General features: G+C 44.7%; 1 protein-coding gene across 11 annotated transcripts in view; it reads left to right on the forward strand.

The window, feature by feature from the left end:
• UBE2F (ubiquitin conjugating enzyme E2 F (putative)) overlaps positions 1 to 20,964 on the forward strand; it is a 113,521-nt gene that overhangs the window by 54,765 nt on the left and 37,792 nt on the right. For all 11 annotated transcript variants that reach the window (XR_012802552.1, XR_012802553.1, XM_075607270.1 and 8 more), the window contains one exon: positions 7,381 to 7,448. Coding sequence is in view for 9 of the 11 variants with exons in the window: in XM_075607270.1 (XP_075463385.1) it covers positions 7,381 to 7,448 (68 nt within the window). In the remaining 2 variants the exon portion in view is untranslated. The remainder of the gene's footprint in view (positions 1 to 7,380; positions 7,449 to 20,964) is intronic.

A 20,964-nucleotide genomic window follows, 5' to 3' on the forward strand; every position in this document is an offset into this window, starting at 1 on the left:
TTACAGGGCATAAATGAGTAGCACTTTTTTGTTGTTTTGTTGGGGGAAGTGATTGCATCTTTCTAAGTAAGGTAATGGCACTGATCCTTTTTACTGCATTGATGTTGGTTTTTGTCTGCTACGAGGGTCTCTCTTTTTCATATTAAGCGATGTGATGCTTTGTCATTGACAAGTCCTTCACGGCTGACAGGGCTGTAATGCCTTTTTCCTGTACTGTATTTGAATGGTAATTGGCGTATCGGCCGTGCTTGACCACAGCTGTCAGAGAGCTCCTTCTTTCCTCTCCCGGATATTAGCAGAGTACGCTGATTCTGTGCCTACAGTTTCTGCTGCTCTAGGTTTTGCCCAAAAAAGGGGAGAGTGTGTCACCTTTGAATGGAGACATGTGCATTAGAGGGCATGGGGTGCGGGGGAGTTCTCCTTGCTATCATTTCTCCTGTGCTAAACTTTGAGTTTAGTACTTCCCTGGATATAATTAGTATGCTCTTCATATGGGATTAATCAAGCGTGTCTTTCAGTTCTTATATTTGCTTCACAGGTGCAATTCTGTTTATTCTGGATTAAAATATATGCATCACGCACTGCATGTTGAAACATAATACATGTTAAAACCTTTCCCCTTTCTTTCTTCCAAAAAAAAAAAAAAAAAAGTTTAGTAAGTAAACCCCCACCCCCCTTTTCCTCCCCAGGCCTGTGCATTCCACCACCTGATCGCTATTGGGAAAAGCACAACATAGAACACACGTGGGGTCTATTTATCAAAGTCGTCCAGCTGCATAACTGGGGCTAAATTGGAACAAGTTGGTACACCAACCTTATCAAAGAAAGAAATCTCACAGAGAGCGTTGTTGTTGTTGTTGTTGTTCGTCTGATCAATACAGTGTGGTTTTGCAGCTGGAACTTGGAGGACTTTGATAAATTGACCCCCATAAGCCAAAATGTCCCACTGCACACCCCCAAAAGTACCGTAGAATCTGTGTTTAATTTTTTCCCGGCCTGACACACGGCTTTGTTTATTGACCGGGAAGTCCTACTGGTTTTTGCCAAAGATCAGATCTTCCCTGGGGCTCTGTGGTCTCTAGTTTCAGAATACCTTTAAACTGGATGCTTTGCAGGTTATTGCATGAATGCTAAACATCTCCCATAGCGGTCGTGTAAAATTCCTATAATAGCGTAGACCGGTTTGCTTCTTTTCGTATTTTGACGACCTGTAACTTGCATACCACTGTGCTCTTTTTCTCGTACTTCTGCCACGCTGAAGCGGCCAGTCCACTACAAGTCAACAGCTGTATTACCCCGCATAATCTTGTCTGCGTTTTGTTTCCTTAATATAAAAGCGGAAGGTTAAGGCTTTATCCACTTGGACATCCTTCCACAAAGCAACTAATTGTTTCCTATTAGAGCTTGTTAATCAACAGAAATGAGTAATTATTGGGAGGAAATATGAGGCAGGAGGAGGGAGTGTGTTTTAATCACTTGTATATTAATTTCGTCTTAAATTGTCCAAAGGGATATTTCCATAATGCAGCATAAAAAACTGGCAGAGCTGAAGATGGCATTTCTGTGCAGATGGTATCTGTTTTCTACATCTACTGTTTATCAACATCTACTGTTTCGCACACTGCAGTCAGTAAAGAGATTTCGTACTGTATGTAATTGGATAGGTCTCTTTGAGAGGCTTCTATTCAGTTCTGGGAATGTGTACATTCTGTTCCGTTTTTGTAGGAAGATTAACATTTCTGTGTTACTGGTAAAGAAGGTAACTGTAACGGCCTTCATGTGGTCCAGGATTTCTATTTGTTTGTTTATATTTGACTTGGTCAGGAATTGTAAGAACTATATTATTGTGCTGGTACTGTTACAGGTACAGGTAATAGCCCCAAGTAATCCACTACAGTGATTCCCAACCGTGGAACCCTGGAGCTCCTTGAAGCAGTCTCAGGGGTTCCTCCTATGGACCACAGACCCGTCCCCCTTTCCCCCCCCCCGGGGGTTGTTTTTTTTTGTATGTATTTTGTAGGGTGGAATGAGAGAGAGTGGGGTAATTGACGGAAGGTAGGGGCGAGTGAGAGAAGAGAGGGGGGCGGGAGGGAGTGAGTGAGGAAAAGAGGGAGTAAGAGTGAGACGCAAGGGATAAATACGTGCGAGACGGGAGGGGGGAGAGTTAGTGAGACGGATGGGAGAGAAATACATGGGTAGAGGGTGGGGAAATAGAGGTGGCTCGTGAGGTGTGAAATGTTGTGACTGACCCCTGTCGAACGTAATATGTGTCAGCCAGATAGGGGTTCCTCGAGATTTTTCCAAATACTTCAAGGGTTCCTCCAAACAAAAAAGGTTGGGAATCACTGATCTACTTTCTCAATGTGACATTGTGGTCAAAATAAGTTGGCTTTGGCTTTTCAGTCTGGTTCCCGGAAGCCTTGTCTTTCACAGGAAGGAATCTTTCTGCTTCTTTAATCCAATGACCTGTCTAATTTCAGTCAAATTGTATGCCACTGTAATGCGCTCTCCTCCCGCATGCTCTGAAGATTGGAGTAATAAAAGGCGGACGTGGAAGAACTGTATTCTGAATTCAGAGGTGCGGAGACACAGCAGCTCATAACTGGCAGGTTTACGTTCAGAGACGTGTGTGTGTTCATCCTGCAAAACAAGCCTTGTTACTTTCTGCTGTAAATGTGCTAAAAACAATATCCATGGAACGCTTAATCATTCATACTCCATGATGTGGAGCACTGTGCTTATATTGCCTTTGCAATTGTACCGATGAAAAGGCAACCCAGTGATTCATGTTGAAAGTTTTGGACGTAATGAATTTTTCATGAACCCATGCTGAAAATTAACATACTGCAGTACTTGGGACACACTTGCTCATGCAACGCTTCTTGCCTAAAATAATGGAGACTCAAAAAATATTATTGCTTCTCCCTCCCCTCTAAATACATTTTGCTGCTGAACTTTGCCTGAATCTAAACCTTACACAAACTAAGAGAGCCCCTTTCTGTGAAGTAGTAAGAAGAGAGGGAGTAGGGGGTGTGATACCTTTTTATTGGACCAACAAGTAGTTGTTATGTTAGAAGCTTTCAAACCTCTCGGGGTCCTTCATTGGGTTTTCCGATGAAGAACCCTGAGAGGTTCGAAAGCTTGTAACATTAACTACTTGTTTGTCCAATAAAAAAGTACCATACCCCCTACTCCCTCTCCCTCCTTTCTTATTGCATGGAATAAAGGACCAGCCTGGGTACCCAGCTTTCTGTGCCTTTCTGTGAAGGACCCTCCTGTTTGCTATTACGTAGATCAAGCGTGAAGATTCAAGGCTATATTTACGAAGCATCGCTGACCTGTAGGACACTTTTTACATTCACGTGAATGGGCGGTAAGCTGCCTTAGGCTTGGTACCATTTAGTTAATATGACCCTAAAATATCCTTCTACTGATGAAGCTACATTACGTGTCCCTTTTTTCCCTAAGGGTGCTCTGGGATTGTGGAATTGAAGGCTCGTGTTCACTACCATTATATATGTCTGCAAACTTTTCAATGGTGATAGAAATATGTAGAGATATTCTGATACAGTGCAACATTATACCGGGCCGGAAGAGGTGCTTGTTGCCAATATGCAGTGTGGCATATGGGTTTGAGTGGGAAGGTGGGTGGGGGGAGCATTAACTTTCACAGTATTTGTCCCCAGTTAAATCATCCATGGTGCCCAGTGAATTTCCAGTGAACAGTTCAGTTTCTCTTTTGTGTTTCATTTCCATGTTCTTGTTTGTGTTTTCCGCCCAGCTGCGCGTTTCCTCCCTCCGCCGTGTCCCGGAGAAGCTCAGTTGGCTGTTAATGATGCGCTTGAACTGCGTCCTCGCACGGGGCCAGTAAGCATGTTAATGAGTAGATTGCTTTATTGAGAACACGCTGTTGTGCATTTGCATATCATTGTCAGGGTATTAACTTCTCGTCCTGCTCCACACAAAGAGGGGGCCTTTGCCAGACAAGAGCGAGATCTCATTACGTCCTGAGTCCTTTTGCATTGACCCCTGCTGCTTATTTATTTATTTCCCTGCGTGTTAAATATAAATGAGCCTTACAGGACAGGTTAGACAAGCAGCTTTGGGTGAGAAGCCGGGAATAGAAGAGCCTTCATCAGGGCTGCCATTCATAAGTGTCAGGCCAGACATACATCATTAATAATGCATTTGTGTTACTGTAGGTGGCTCAGCTGTGGTCCCTGCAGCCAGTATGACATTTGTATTTATTTTCTTCCTTTTTTTCTGTAGTCATAGACCTAATTGTGTTCTTGGCACTGTACATAACATTTTCGGACACGAGTCCCTACCCTGCAAAGATTACAATTCTAATGTAAGATCTGCAATTGGAGCTACATTTGCCCACTTCAAATACGCTGGTGTTTTGTAGACGGTCTGGAGGAGTAGCTTAGTGGTAACGCCACTGCCTTTGAAGTGGGTGAACTTGGGTTAATCTCTTCTTCGGCTTTCTTTGTGATCTTGGGCAAGTCGCATTGCGTCCTAATGCCCCAGGCACCATCATTTAGATTGTAAGTACTATGAGGCAAAATTCGCGTGTGTGCGCGCGTGCGTGCGTGCGTGTGTGTGTGTGTGTGTGTTTTCTTCTTTAACTTTCTTGTTTTTCATTCTGATGGTGTACTCCGCCCATTGGAACATGCCATATAGCAGGGGTGCGCAGTTTTTGAGCTGCGCCCCCCTGTGTGCCAGCCCCAGCGCTCGCGCCCCCCTCTCCTGTGACACCGCGTCAAATGACGCCATGGGTCACGTGACCCCATTGCGTCGTTTGAAGCGCGTTTCCATTACAACGCATCACGTCAAATGACCCCGCGACATCATTTGATGCCGCGTTGTCATGGCGACGTGACCAGAAGCAGGCTGAATCCCGGTAGGTTCAGGTTGCAGAGGCCTCGCGCGGACCCCTGCCTCGGGGAAGAGCGTGGGGCCTCTGTAACCGCCGTGCTCCCCTCCCCCCCAAAAAAATCCCTCACCCCCCAGTTTGCGCACCCCTGAAATATAGCATTGCATACACAAGGTTACATAATATATGTACAAAGGTGAGTCCCTGTCCTGAAGAGCTTGCCTAATAATCGGTACCGTGTTAAGATACTGGCGTTGGGCTTCCATGCGGGGGGACCACAAAGTGAGAGTGCTGGTGAGGAGGTAGCAGGGTTAGGCTGCGTCCATAGTGAAACGACGGCGCGAGCGCCAAATACAAAACACAGGGAACCAATGAGCATGACTGTAGCGTGCACGTGAGAGACGGCACAACTTGAGAAGACAGAATTGTTTGAATTTGCCGCGCGATGGCCGGGGTCACGTGTCACACCCCCGACACGCCTTCCCGTCACATCTACCTACAGGACAAAAATCTCTCCTGTCAGTGTGCGCGACACCGCAAGAACGCTCGCACACACTAACCATGGACGCGGCCTTGAACATGAGACAAGTAGTGTTGGTGCTACGGCCGAGCTCATGGTGGCGGCACGGGCGCGTACTCCTGCAGCCCAGGCCATGTGAGCACTAGGATGCAGGAGACTGGGGAGGCGATCGGGGGCGTGGCGATCGCGTCACGAAGCTGGTTCGCCCTCATTGGCTGAACCAGCTCACGTGACGCTGACATCACGTGACTGCAGGCCGAAATCACAAATTGACTTGTCTGGCCAACATGTAGCAGCGTTGATGTGCTACAGCGCCGCGGGCACTTGAGGAACTGCAATAGGAAATCAGGTAAGCGTCCTGAAATTGCAAGCGCGCGCACACGGCAACGCCCCCGCCATGAGCACGGCCTAATGCTGCTGAAATGCTTCCCGGATGTTGGAGTTGGTGCCTGGAGTACACAACGGGGGGGAGGATGTCACAAAGATAGCGTGAACCGCGGCAGAATGCTTTCAGACCAGAGAAGCATGTGGAAACAAACTGTCTGGGAAAGCGTGTGACAGGCTGTGTTACTTTGGACTGTTGCCCACTTCTGTCGAGTATCTGAGCATCATATGAAGCAGCAGTATAAAGCCACCCCGGCCCAAACATGATCAAAGTACTCCACTTACATACATACACAAGGTGCAGAGTATCAAAGCAGGAGCACCTGCTAGCACAGGGGTGCGCAAACTTCATGCGCTGCACCCCCCCTGCCTGCTCTCCTCCTGGGTCGTGACACCCCCTCACCTCTAATGTGGCATCAAATGACGATGCGGGGTCATGAGACATCACGTCTCCGTGGCAGCAGGCGTCATTTGACGCTGTGTTGCCATGGAGACGCGTGACTAACGCCGGGCAAGTAAGTTTACAGAGGCCTCGCGCTCTCAGCGCGGGGCCTTTGTAACCGCCGCACCCTCCGAAAAAGTTTCTTCCCCCCAGTTTGCACACCCCTCTGCTAGCACATGCAGCTACTGTTGTCATGCCTTCTTCTTTAGCCTCTCCAGTGCTGGGGGACCTTATACAGATGCAGCGGCCGTTATTCGAAAAATCACGGCGCTGATTTCGCTTGCGCTGCTGTACTCCATGCGGCATTAACGCCCCAATCGCCCCAGGGACACGTGTTTATCGCGGTTGCTTTGTTTGAATTTCATGGATTGTGTGCAATTAAATGCAATTAAATTAATGAAATGTAATGCTCAGTAGCACTCCTCTGTGACACTTATATGCTTATATATGTTGTGGTTATTTTGGGGGTTCAATATGAGCTTGTAGGTGTCCTGTATGTTTTATGAATTTTAATGTGTACAGTACTGTGTCAATTTCAGGTGTTTAAAAGCCACACTAAAATGCCATTTTCTGCACTCGCGTCTTAAGGCGGGAAGGTTGGAAGAAATCCCGCGCCATGACATGGGTATTCCGAGGTATATACCGCGTGACATGTTTCAATAATGGCCGCTGCATCTGTAGCTCCGTATTCAGGTAGCAAAAGGGCTGATTAATGTGTCCGAGTGCCAGCTAAGACATGCTACTAAACCTCTGCCGTTTTCTCACAAAAACAAAATGTATTCCTGTGTATTGTTCTATTCAATGTACTATCTGCTGTACGCAGACCAAAACAAATATACTTGTTTATATTCCTCTTTTATTTTAGGCCTACAATGTAAAATCCAATTTCCTATTTTTTTTTTTTTTAGACATTTTTTTAAGGGTAAAGTAGCCCTGATCACTTCAGCTTTGGAATTCATTCTGCGCTCTTTGTTCAGTAGGTTATGAACTTGGCCTTCGGAGAAGCAGCATGTGTTATGTACTGCAGGGTCATTCTGTTGAGCTTTTAGTCAAGATAAAGATTTATAATGTCTGAAGTGTTGCTTGGATGAGTGCTTTCACATTAATTCACCTCCAACCCTGTGCACTTGTTAAAGAGCCTTTTCCTCTGCTTTTCAGATGAGAGCTATTACCAAGGAGGGAAATTCCAGTTTGAAATCGATGTTCCGGACGCCTATAACATGGTGGTGAGTGCCTGTGTATCTCTCCCCTTCTTGTACACGACCATGTATTCTCAGCACCTGCTTACAGCCAGTCACATTCTAGCCAGGGAACAACATAATTCCCACAATGATGTGCCCAGGGTTTCACCAAGTATACATGAGTAATGAGTGTTAACTTCCCCAGACGTTGTGTGCCCCAGAGAGGTTAGAAAAACAGATTGGAAATAGCAAAGGCCATCTAAATCTGTGTGGCACCGAATATCTGTGAGTGAGATCATCTGTGCTGTGTAATCCCTGAACCAGTCAAATAACTCCTAGCTCTGTTCATTGCCATAGGGGACATCAAGTGACTGCAAAGCAGTGTCTATCTGGCACAGAAGTGGTTTAAGAAACTCAAGGTTCCCACCAACAAGCGCGTAAAAAAACATTTTTTTTTACGCCGTTAAGGATGCAATGTTTTTGTTCTCAAGCATGTCCTGGGATATGCATCATCTGTAAATCTCAGACCTGTTTACAGAGCAAGCAACCTGGGGGAGCCATAGGGTTTTGTAGGATTATGGTAAATGATTACAGAGGTGCATGACCTGCTGTGAAAATAAAGTGGCCAGTTTCTTTAAGCCCGGGAGTGTTGATCTTGAATACAGCCAAACACGGGCTCATATCTTATTTCTTGGACCAATCACTTCTTCATGGGACGGGCTTAAAAAAAACGAGATGTTTCCCATTTGCATTTCATAGGCAGGAAGTGCCGAATTTGGTGAGGATTTGAACTCCATAATCTTTTCCAAACACTTCTGAATATTATCACAGAAAAAGGCATATTTTGCTTAATTCAGTTCACCGAGGTGAATCTACAAGACACCAGATATCTCTGGCTTCACACTCCTACTGCGCCATCTAGGTGCCATGCGTGGGCCAGGGGTGGCCAACTCCAGTCTTCAAGAGCTACCAACAGGTCAGGTTTTCAGGATAACCTGCTTCAACACAGGTAGCTCAATCAGTGGCTGTCAAAGACTGAGCCACCTGTGCTGAAGCAATGATATCCTGAAAACCTGGCCTGTTGGTAGCTCTTGAGAACTGGAGTTGGCCACCCCTGGTTTAGACCTTTTCAAACGCAAAACAGGAGTTGGAATAATCGATATACTGTGCACAGCAGGAAGAACAAAGTCAGCCTTTGCAGGCAGAGTAACCTATGGACAGGAATAGCTTCAGAGGCTTTAATCTCATCTCATCTGTCCGCTCTCGCTGTGTCTGTGCGATAGGTAAGTGGCACAGAGTGGTCTTCTGTTGGATCTATGCTAAGTACACTGCAAGATTAAAGACTTTCTGTCTCCTGAAAACCCCTCTTAATTGTGTATTCCACACATCTTTGAGCCCTCTCATCTTTGGCTGAGCCTGGTTTTTAAGTAACCAGGTCTGTTTTTGTTCTTTCATGAACCCCTGAAGTGGCCCCTGAAGTAGTTTGAGACCCAATGTGGCAGCACTGCGTGACCTTGGGCTAGAGTCACTTTCTAAGCACAGCAAAATGTGGTACAAAATCCCACAGGTTCTCTGCAAACCTTGTTTATTCCAGGAGTGAAAATGTACGTTCCCATTTTTCGCTTGAATAAACAAAACAAGAAGTACATTTTGAAATGTGTGAGACACTAGGAGTTAGGTGACTCGGTCAACGAAGTATATGCTTTATTTTTAAAGTGGGGGAGCGGTTTTGACGGGGTAAGTCACTTTATCTCCCTTTGCCTCAAACACTAAAGGTTAGATAGTAAACAAGGTGCTTTATAAATGTGTTGTACCTGTATGTTAATAACCTGCTTTGCTACAGTCCATTCAGTACCCAGCTATAAAAGGAAAAAGTGTTATTGCTGTTATTGGGCATTCACTGAACTTAGTGGCTAGAAAACCCCTACGACTTAAAATCCCAAATCAAGTCTCTCCCCTGAGATGAGGGGCGTGTTCTGTTGATGTGAAATAATCTGGGGCATGTTTTATCCTAGTTCGGTCATCAAGTCTTCTAGGTTTACGGTACTAGAATTGAGTAAAAAGCTGCCTAACTATTCGGAAACCTTGTTTATCAGTTGTCAAACACGTGAGAAGCGCCTTTGAAGCCGTTTCGTCGCCACCATGTGTTGCTGGCCCCTTCAGCACTGAATGGGTTAATCAGCATCCCCGTTGTCATGTAAGGAGGAAGCAGTGTGGATTTGTTTTTAGAGGTGTGTAGTAAAACGCGTCATTGGTGGATTCTACGTCACGTATTACTGCATAGATTAGGGGTGGCCAACTCCAGTCCTCAAGGGCCACCAACAGGTCAGGTTTTCAGGATATCCCAGCTTCAGCAAAGGTGGCTCATACGAGCCTTTGATTGAGCCACCTGTGCTGAAGCAGGGATATCCTTAAAACCTGACCTGTTGGTGGCCCATGAGGACTGGAGTTGGCTACCCCTGGTGTAGATCATGATCTACTGTGACAATCTTTAAAATGCATTCTTCTGGAAAGTCTGCATTATTCTGGGTCTCACTGAGAGAAATGCAGAACTTTCAGGTACATCCCGTGTTCTGCTTTCACTGCACATCACTGTGGGCACCTTTCTGTATTGTAACCTCATACGTGGTTAGCATGTAAAGGAAGTTGGCACAGGCTTTTTCTTCATACAGTACCCTCTCTAAAATCAGATACGCTTTGGAAACTATTTTATGCAAGTACATTTTAATGACCTGAAATAATTCTACATAGATGTAATTTGTAAATGGCTTTTAACATTACGGGATACATTCATTAAGGAGGGCTACTTCTGGTGTAGCACTGCTTGATGAAATGGGCCTGTGATCAGAGGAGACCCACGAGTTCATTTGCAAACTACATCTGTGAAGAACTTTGTATGTTGTTTAGTGGTGATACTAGAATTGTACACTAGACAGAGGTGGAGGTCTGCAGTCTAATTTCTGTAAAGTATGAATAGAGTCCATTGGGTGCTATCGCACGGACAGCCGATCGCACAGGAGCAGCTCTGTTCACACGTTGCGGAATGAGTGCCTTCGTTTTGCTTTACTCTACAGCATGTTCTGTAAAGCAGCAGTGCCACTTTGATGACCACTAAAGTGCAGTGTATGCGGCAGTCTGCAACTGCTGGCAGTTTGGAGGGACAGTAGCAGCCGCGTCTTTGTGGGCTTCTGGCAGTAACCAAAGGAGCCTTAATGGTCTACACCAGGAGTGGCCAACTCCAGTCCTCAAGGGCCACTAACAGATCAGGTTGTAAGGATATCGCTGCTTCAGCACTGGTAGTTGAATCTCTGGCTCAGTCAATGACTGACTGTGCTGAAGCAGGGATAGCCTTAAAACCTGAGCTGTTGGTGAGGCCTTGAGAACTACAGTTGGCCACCCCTGCTCTACACGAAAAAGTACCCAGTGGTGAGACTGTCAGCCAGCTAATACCAGCCAGGACATCAGGCTGCCTTGGTTTGGTACCCTAGTATTATTCCATCTACTCTGCCTCCTTTTTAAGAAGTGACCAAGTTGGTAAACTTGTAGTCCTAATGTCACTGTATACCAAGCCAAGTTCTGCATTTCCTATCACCAGCCAGCTACCTGCAAACAGTATAAGCCGCGCTGTGTGGTATTTTTAGTCCTGTTTTTTGTTGCATTGCATTTCCTTCCAATAATCTTAACATATGTCCTGCCAGCTTGTGTTCCTGCGCAGCAAACATGCCTAATCAGTAATCTGCCCGCCTGAGAGGAGGCACATTTTAATTTTATTGTGTTATGTCAAAATCAATTTATATACTTACCAAAATTACCCTTTAAAATGTCTAGTGGACTTAGAGTCACGCTCGAAATAGACAAAGACATACAATGAAGCACTGATATTCTTTGTTTAAATTACTACTAATTATACCAACGCCAAATCATATTTAATTTCTTAATTACCCTCTTTAGAACAAAGGTTTGGGTTCAGAATGAACCCCTCTTCCTCCAAATGTGGCACGGATGCAGGCATTAAAGCCTTGGACCTGGTACAGGAACAAACATATGGAATTAAGTACTTACCTGCCATGTAACCCATTCATTGCTGATCTGCTGGATGTATTGAAGAGATGTGTATCTGTGCCAGAGCAATGCACTGCTGCCCCTTCTATTGAAAACATGTCATTCATTGGCATAGTTTTAGCTATGTAAATTCCTTGTTATTTTTACATCTAAAGCTGTTGTTACACGACCACTAATATTGTCCTGTCTGCAGCAACGTTCACTGAGGATTTGTATCAAAAGCATTTTTAGAAAGAACATAAACAAGTAAAATGCAGTACTGTACATATTGTTTCGTGACTCGTGGGGGGCGGCTATTTACTAAGTAGCTTTGCCTTTGCAAATTGAAACTGTTGGTACAGTATTTGCCGTATATAATTCAGGATTTTTTGTGGTTTGTTTTAGACATTGCGTTTGTTATGTTTGTAGTCTAGTATAGAAGGGCTCAACTCCAGTCCTCAACAGGTCAGGTTTTCAGGATATCCCTGCTTCAGCACAGGTGGCTCAATCACTCCCTGCTTCAGCACAGGTGACTTTGACTGAGCCTCTGATTGAGCCACCTGTGATGAAGCAGGCGTATCCTGAAAACCTGAGCTGTTGGGGGGGGGGGGGGGTCTTTAGGACTGGAGTTGAGCCCCTGGTCTAGTAGGTGGCGTTTGGGGAGAAGTTGAATCCTGTGCAAGAATACATTTAAATACAGATGTAGCAGGTCATGCGGCACCGGAGGACTAACACATCGGAGAGTCCCTTTCAGATGCATGAACCCCCCCACAGTACAGCAAGTCTGGCTACATTTGTCATTTCTATTTCTCTCGATTTCTGACTTCATCATTTTTCTACCTGCGTTACTTTAATATACTGTAGATCAGGGGTGCGCAAACTGGGGGGCGCAAGATTTTCGGGGGGGATGTGTGGGTGGCGGCAGTTATAGAGGTCCTGCACTCTCCCCCAAGACATTTAAATTAAATGCCGGGGGACTGTGCGAGGCCTCTATAACGCACTTACCTTACAGTGATGTGTCGTCATGGTAACCCGGGGTCACGTGACGTCGTGTTGCCACGGTAACGTGGGGCCGAGCAGGCAGGGGTGCGCACGGGGTAAGTTTGCGCACCCCTGCAGTGTAGGTGCATCAAGGCATGTTTTCTGATGCTGTATTTGTAATGTGGACTATGTTTAGCAGTCAATTAATGAGGCTCAAATACACAGAATTTGGCGCCTTCATTTTCAATTGTGCGCGTCTGTTTTTAACACTCCAGTGATAAAAATAAAACACTACAGGGATTCTTGGTAAATAGGGAGCAAGATGTCCATTGAGCATTGCACTTAACAACAAAAAGAAAAAAGTGAGAAGCGCAGACAGTGGGGGTTGTGATTAAACTAATGTTCTTTATTAAATGAACTAGTCCCAGGGAAAAGCCCTCTAGGACAACAATAATAAAAGATCAATACATAAATAGTAGTTAAAAAAAATAAAAAATAAAAATATAGTGCTGTTGGGTTGGATATGCGGTAACACTTAAATCAGTCTCCATGGGATTGAAAACGGGAGTTACCCGATAGATAGTCTGAGTCCTGTAGGTAGTGCACTGCCCGGGCAGGTATTAATGAAGAGGGGTACCCCAGGGTTGAGACAATGTTGGAAACGCTCACCCTTTGAATACTGCAGATCCTTGACGGTCCTGTTTTCCCTCAGGTCACAAAAAAACGCTCCGGTGCACACAGCTTGAATGTGCTGCAACTCACGATACCACGCAGCCCTCCGGGTGTCCGGGTCTGATGTCACTTCCGGCTGTGACGCACAGACCCTTCCCGGTAGTCTCTGGGCTCCGTCTCTCAGCGCTCCTCCTCCTGATGGTTAACAGTGACCATACAGACAGCGCAGCGAGTGGTATTAACCGCTCCTCTCAACCGCACAGATAGCAAGCAAACACTCTATTTGCTCCTCCTCCTACGCGTTTCACCAAAAGACGTAGGAGGAGGAGCAAATAGAGTAAATTAAGAATAATTGTGTGTTCATGTTACACACACACACACACACACACACACACACACACACACACACACACACACACACACACACACACACACACACACACACACACACACACACACACACACACACACACACACACACACACACACACACACACACACACACACACATAAAACCATAATACTGAGTTAAGTTATGGTGAGTAAAAAAAGTGACAAAAACCCTCCACAGGAAAGCAAATATGCAAATATAGCTGTATGCTCATCTGCATGTCTTAGGCAGGTCTGCAACCCCGCCTTTCCCCATTATCACCCAGCATACAGCACTTCCACTGCAGCAAGGGATTCTGGGAAATGACATGCAAATGGTTATTGAGGCAAAAAGTGACAGTGTGTGCTCATTTGCATGTCATTTCCCAGAATCCTTTGCTGCAGTGGAAGTGCTGTATGCTGGGTGATAATGGGGAAAGGCGGGGTTGCAGACCTGCCTAAGACATGCAGATGAGCATACAGTTATATTTGTATATATATATATATATATATATATATATATATATATATATATATATATATATATATATATATATATATATATATATATATAAAATTAGTAACATCATACAATATATACTGTATATCTCCATCTCCCTCTGTGTGTTAAGTGTGGGCACTATTGGAAGCACAGAATGCATCGTTAACAATAGAGAAACAGTACAACATTGCTTAGTGTGTGATGTGCGGTCCCCGTGCCTTGGGAAATGAATAAAAGACTGTTGTATGACAAAAGTTGTAATAAGGTTTCTCACCTCTGCTTTTAATTAGCTGGTGTGTCTTACATCAGAGGGACAAAGCAGTAACACAGTGACAGAAGGCACAAAGCTGGACTTAAGGACTGTCCGGTGTAGGAGGTAGTCTAATTCATATCAGAGGGGATGTTGGGCCAATGTATCCAGTTGTGGTATTCTTGTTGTGCTGGCTATAACTATATTTAAAGGACGCTTGGTCCCATCGGGGTATTTGAGTCTTGTGCCAAAGTTACTTTTCCCAGCAGTGTTAAATCCTCCTCCTTTGCCTGCCCAGTGGCTCTGCCTATTTATATTGTATTTCAACTTTCGTTGCATTAATCTTGGCAGAGATATATATATACGAACAAAGCAAAACTGCCATGGCATTTACAGTTGCCTGTAACATGACATTGGGCTGCATTGCACGGCCTCCGTCCCCAGGGGCGAAAACAGTAATGCTTTTAAATTCATCTGAAAAGGATTTGTACAGTGTGTGCCTTGAGGGGGAATAAAGTGCTAGTGAAGCACCATTGTCAGAAAGCAGTTCTGCACTTTGCAGAAGGGGCGAGTGTTTTTAATCTTCTTCCAGAATCAAAGCTCAGCGTATTCCCAGGCGCTGGCCGTTATCTGCCCTAGCTGAGGCGAAACAGTGTGACATGCGTAATAAGACATTAATTAGTCAATCAAATTGCATTAATTAAGACTCCCCGTTCACTTACTTCTCGTCAAGGAAACACAAGGTTATCTGCGGCTAGGGAGATCTCTCTTTTCTTCACTTCCACCGACAGAGAGCTTTGTGCTGCAAGACTCACCCGTTAACCTTCTCCTTAATGCCGCTTTTGATGCAGAATGGGGATAAAGAGAAACATAAATATTTAGCAGCTTAAACACGCGCCATGAAATGTCCATTTAAACGGCAGCTTTAAAATCCTAATTAAAAAGAACCAACACTTGTTTTAACATGACATCCATAATGGTGAAGTGTAATGGAAAAGGAGTGGCTTTCTGCGACTATAGAACATTGCTGCAACTGTATAATGATACATAGTATGTTTCTGGTTTCTTTTTTTATACATTCAGTTATGTCCAGTAATATTTTTTTTTTAATGAAAATAGAATGAAAAAAAATGTAAAAAAATCCCTGCACAAATTATTGCTCAGTCTGCCATGTTCAATTTGTGTCATGGCTGGCACCCTATTTCTTGAGCCCACAGGAATACCCAGCTGGAGAGACCTTCAACATGGTGTTGGTGTTTGTCCATTGGCAAATGCTGGCGGACAGTGGGCATTGCAATCTGTCGTCCAATGATATTTGTGTGGGAGTTTGCCAAGTAGCAGTGTATTGGAAGAAGTGCGGTGTGCAGTGCGCTCAAATGGCTTGGCAGTTTTTCAGATCGAACAAGATTTTGACAGCACTCAAATAAAATTCTGCCAGCGTTTCTCAATCTGCTTCACAATCCTGTTACATTAACGGACGTCATGTCATGAGGGATATCTAGTTCTGTACACAGTGTCCAATAATACTTCTCTATAATAATGTATATCCTTGCGCACACTCAAATTATGGAAGGTATAAAGCAAAAGCAAAAAAGTTAGGGTTTCAGCTTAAAAACTTCAGAAAGCTTAAAATTTGACGACCACTTTATTAAAACCAGAGGGGTTTAGTGTTTCATGGACTTTCTCCTGCTGCCTCTATTTCTGTACACAGAGGCTGTAGTTATTTCCGTGTTGACTGCGAAGATAAGCATGGTCGCTGCTGCTCGCAGGAAATAAATGAGCCGTCTGTTCCTCTTTGCGGTTCTGTGATATGACCAAGTTAGGTCCTTTTCATTTCCTTGTGCAGGATGTTTTTGAAGAAGCGGCCATTGCGTATACTTGCTTAGTTACCAAGGATAAGGACATCTAATTTAGCAGCATGTGCCATGGCGATGTCAGAGGGCGCCTTCTGACATGAATTAATGATTTAACCCTTTGCTTATTTAGTCTGTATCACAATATGGGCAACGATTTCATTTCCAGACTGAATTGTACTATAAGGTTAGGGTGCCAAATTTATAGAAGGCTCAATCAGGGCAAGTAATACATTGGAAACATTGAAATCTGCTCTAAAAATGTTATATACGTGATACTTTGTTTAAAGGAAAATATATTTTGGTGATTTTCAACAAGCCGTTTATGCTTTCTCTAGTTTTTCTAGACCCTCAGAAACCAAAGCTGTGCAAGAGAAAGATCTATTGTACTATTGTATTGTATTGTATTGTATGTCTTTATTTATATAGCGCCATAAATGTACATAGCGCTTCACAGTAGTAATACATGTCATATAAATAACAAATAATATAAATAACAGATCATGGGAATAAGTGCTTCAGACATACTGTAAAAGTAACATTAAGGAAGGAGTCCCTGCTCCGAGGAGCTTACAATCTAATTGGTAGGTAGGGAGAACGTACAGAGACAGTAGGAGGGAATACTAGTAAGTGCGTCTGCAAGGGGCCAAGCTTTATGTGTCATGTGTCCATGATTATCCAGTGCTACTCATATGCTTCTTTAAGCAGATGTGTCTTAAGGTGGGTCTTAAAGGTGGATAGCGAGGGGGCTAGTCGGGTATTGAGGGGAAGGGCATTCCAGAGGTGTGGGGCAGAAAGTGAGAAAGGTTTAAGGCGGGAGAGAGCTTTAGATACAAAGGGGGTAGAAAGAAGACATCCTTGAGAAGAACGCAAGAGTCATGATGGTGCATAGCGAGAAATTAGGGCTGAGATGTAAGGAGGGGCAGAAGATTGTAAAGCTTTAAAAGTGAGCAGGAGAATTGAGTGTGAGATACGTGATTTAATCGGAAGCTAGGAGAGGGATTTCAGGAGAGGAGATGCGGAGACAGATTTAGGAAAGAGTAGAGTGATTCTGGCAGCAGCGTTTAGGATAGATTGTAGGGGAGACAGGCGAGAGGTAGGAAGGCCGGACAGCAGGAGGTTGCAGTAATCGAGACGTGAGAGAATGAGGGCCTGAGTCAGAGTTTTAGCAGTTGAGTAACAGAGGAAAGGGCGTATCTTTGTGATATTGCGGAGGGAAAAGCAACAAGTTTTAGAAACGTTTTGAATATGAGAGGAGAATGAGAGAGAGGAATCAAGTGTGACCCCTAGGCAGCGTGCTTGGGCTACTGGGTGAATGATCGTATTTCCAATAGCAATGTGGAAGGAGGTAGTAGGACCAGGTTTGGGAGGACGTACAAGGAGCTCTGTTTTTGCCATGTTAAGTTTCAGTCGGCGGATGGCCATCCAGGATGATATTCCAGAGAGGCATTCAGAAACTTTGTTCTGTATAGCAGGTGTAAGGTCAGGGGTTGAAAGGTAAATTTGTGTGTCATCAGCATAGAGGTGATATTTAAACCCAAAAGATGTGATTAGGTCACCTAGAGAGAGTGTGTAGAGAAAAAAGAGAAGGAGTCCCAGGACAGAGCTCTGGGGTACCCCCACAGAGAGATCAATAGAGGAGGAGGTGTTAGCAAAAGAGACACTGAAGGTACGATGGGAGAGGTAAGAGGAGATCCAGGATAAAGCTTTGTTCCGAATACCATGAGTATGGAGAATGTGAAGGAGAAGAGGGGGTCCACGGTGTCGAATGCTGCAGAGAGGTCGAGTAATATGAGCAGAGTGTAATGACCTCTGTCTTTGGCAGTGTGGAGGTCGTCAGTTATTTTAGTGAGGGCTGTTTCAGTAGAGTGAGCAGTGCGGAAGCCAGATTGTAGAGGGTCTAGGACAGAATAGGTTTTGAGAAAGTGTAGCAATCGAGAGAATACAAGACGTTCAAGGAGTTTGGAGTCAAAAGGCAGGAGGGAGACAGGTCGATAGTTAGAAGGACTATGATCACTGACTGCTTCTATTGTATCACTGGATTTGCAGATGTCTTATAATCACCACAGAAACCCCTGGAAATAGGCCCATATTTTGTTATCAGACTGCCACAAGACACTTTCTAGAGCTGGAAGATACATTACAGCCCATTGACTTGAATAGGCTGTGAGGTGTCTTCCAGCGACAAAAAGTGCCATATGTTGGAAGACTCCTTAGTAAATATGGCCCTTATTTAGTCTAAGTTGTCTGAAGCGGTTCATTGGGCCGTTTTCTGACACAAGTCCGTATTGAAGTCCAACAGACATTTTGGCCGGAGACAGCCGCTTTGGACAATATGCCTTCATGGCCACTATGGCTTCGAAGGGGTTAATACATAGGTGTTGGTTGAATTTTTGAGCCTAGTTCAGGGCATTCACTTTGGCTTCATATATTGCTACGGCAATATAGGAAGCAAAAGTGGGTCACTGCAGCACCCTAGCCATGGCTCAAAAATGTTCTGCAAGCCAGCGTTGGGTTCTAGAAGTGCCTAACTCCAGCTATGACTTAAAGTTTACACAGGACTTGAGTAAAAACAGAGTTAACAGCCTACTGTGGATATGCGTTGTGGTTTTCCAGACCTCTCTTGCATATCATTAGGGACTGTTAAATTTATCGCCAGGTCATCTTGTAAATAAGACAGGCCTTAAAGTACATTTTGGGAGCTTTGAAGATCTCCGTTGGCACTTGATGATGCATCGTTAAGTAAATAACAGAGTTCTGTGGATCTTCCCCTGAAAGTACCTCCTCACTACTTACCGTCCAATGCTAAATTTATTGTGCTTCTCCTCATCCCAGGACCATTACTAGTAGCTCGCATATCTTTTCATTGGCAGATACCTTTTAGTGACAAGACCATGTGTACGTGTTGGCATCAGGGAAAAGGCTCAAAGCAGGTCCTGTTTATTCTTAGGACTTCAAGTTCAGTTTCTAGGTTTGTTTGTTTTTAAATACTGTTACCCTGTGGTCTACATGTTAAATAAATAGGATTGTATTTACTCAGCAGGTTTAGGTAGGGAAAAATATTAGATTTTTCCAGCTGGGTCACATTTATTTGATGTAGCATGTCTGTGCCACACCGAGCTGTTCTTTCTGGCAGCACACAGGTTAATCTCATTATCCATTTGACCCCCTGTCTTCATCACCATTGCCATCATCATGAAGGTTCTGTGATTGGCTGTTGTAGGGTCATTTTAAGATTGTTGTTCATCATTTTGCAGCCAGAAGTGCTTAGCACTGCAATCTTTTAATGATTTCTATTGTATCTGACATTGTTCACTGCTGTAGAGATTTACACTCAAATAACCATCCCTTTGAATTCACTTTTATTGCAGCCCTTTGGAACCTCCTTTTTCTTTTTAATCCACACCTAATAGCATGACTGTCCATTAAAAAAAAGCATTATAATGGACGAGGAGTACAAATGCCAATCAAACCATATTCCGTGCTGGACACAATGATGAATGGTGCGATGCGCTCGACACACACTTCTCTCCGCACCATGCTGTTTCCTCCTCTCCTTAGCCCCACCCCCAGGCTCCTGACACCACCTCCTGATTTGGCTGCTGCTGGGTAACGCAGCCAATCAGGATGGTGGAAGATGCCCAGCTCCCTAGCAACCGCCCTGCTTGGCGAAATTCCGCGGCCCCCCAAGCCGGTCAAGTATATACAGAGAGGTAATACCAGTCACACACATGTCCAGTATTACCTCTATTTTATTACTGGACAATGCCCAAATACAGGACAATCCAGTTCAATTCTGGACACCTGGCAACCCTAAAAGGGGGTTCTTTAGGACTTTCTATGCAAGCAGTGAGAATTATAAACATGCTTTAGAATCTTTTCTCTAACTTAGAACTTTGACTGGGAGAGGGAAGAGACAGGAGAAAGGCAGAGAGAGTGTACTAAATAGGAAAAAATAGAAAATAAAGAGTATAGCGCAGTAAATGGTAAGAAGTAGGACACAGAGTAATAACGTATAGAATGGAAGCAGATCTACACAGAGAATTTACAGGGATAGATACGAGAGAGAGGAACGACTGTCCTTCCCTCGTCAGACCAACAAGATTTAAGATACGTATAAGATTAAATACATTTTACCTAATTAAAGTGAGATCTAGCCCTTTTAAAGATCAAAATTAGTGTATTGATACAAAAAGAGACAAAAAGGCATCAATGCTGCATCCACTATGACAGATTATTTAGTACATTAATGTGTGTGTGTGTGTGTGTGTGTGTGTATATATCTTATATCTATCTATATATATATATATATATATAATATATATATATATATATTATATATATATTTCTCAAACCGTCGTATGTGTGTTTGTCTGTCTGTCCCTAGGGGCAATCACATTGGACCTTTGGCCGTCACTCCGCCTCAGGCCAATGAGATGGCTCCCTTGGCCCGCCCGCCCCCGCACACCTCTCATTGGCCTGAGGCGGAGTGACGGGCCAAAGGTCCAACACAAACACACCTCCTCCCGCCCAGGTAAGTAACTAAACCACCGCCTCCCCTCCCAGCGCACACCCCTCCCGCTGCCTCAAACCCATGTGCCTCCCGCTGCCTCAAACCCCTGTGCCTCACGCTGCCTCAAACCCGTGTGTCTCCCCTCCCAGCGCACACCTCTGCCGCCGGGGCCTCCAAACCCTGCACCTCCCCTCCCAGCGCAAAACCCCTGTGCCTCCCGCTGCCTCCAACCCCTGCGCCTCCGCCCTCCATTCCCGCATTGCCTCCAAGCTCACACCCCGGCCGCTAGAGTCAGCGGGGGAGCGAGCGCCCGGGACAGAGTGGGGGAGCGGACAGCCGGCCGGAGGAGCGGCCACAACACGCTGCCTCCTGCGTCAGAT

Source organism: Ascaphus truei, chromosome 7, assembly GCF_040206685.1.
Source record: "Ascaphus truei isolate aAscTru1 chromosome 7, aAscTru1.hap1, whole genome shotgun sequence".
NCBI lineage: Eukaryota > Metazoa > Chordata > Amphibia > Anura > Ascaphidae > Ascaphus > Ascaphus truei.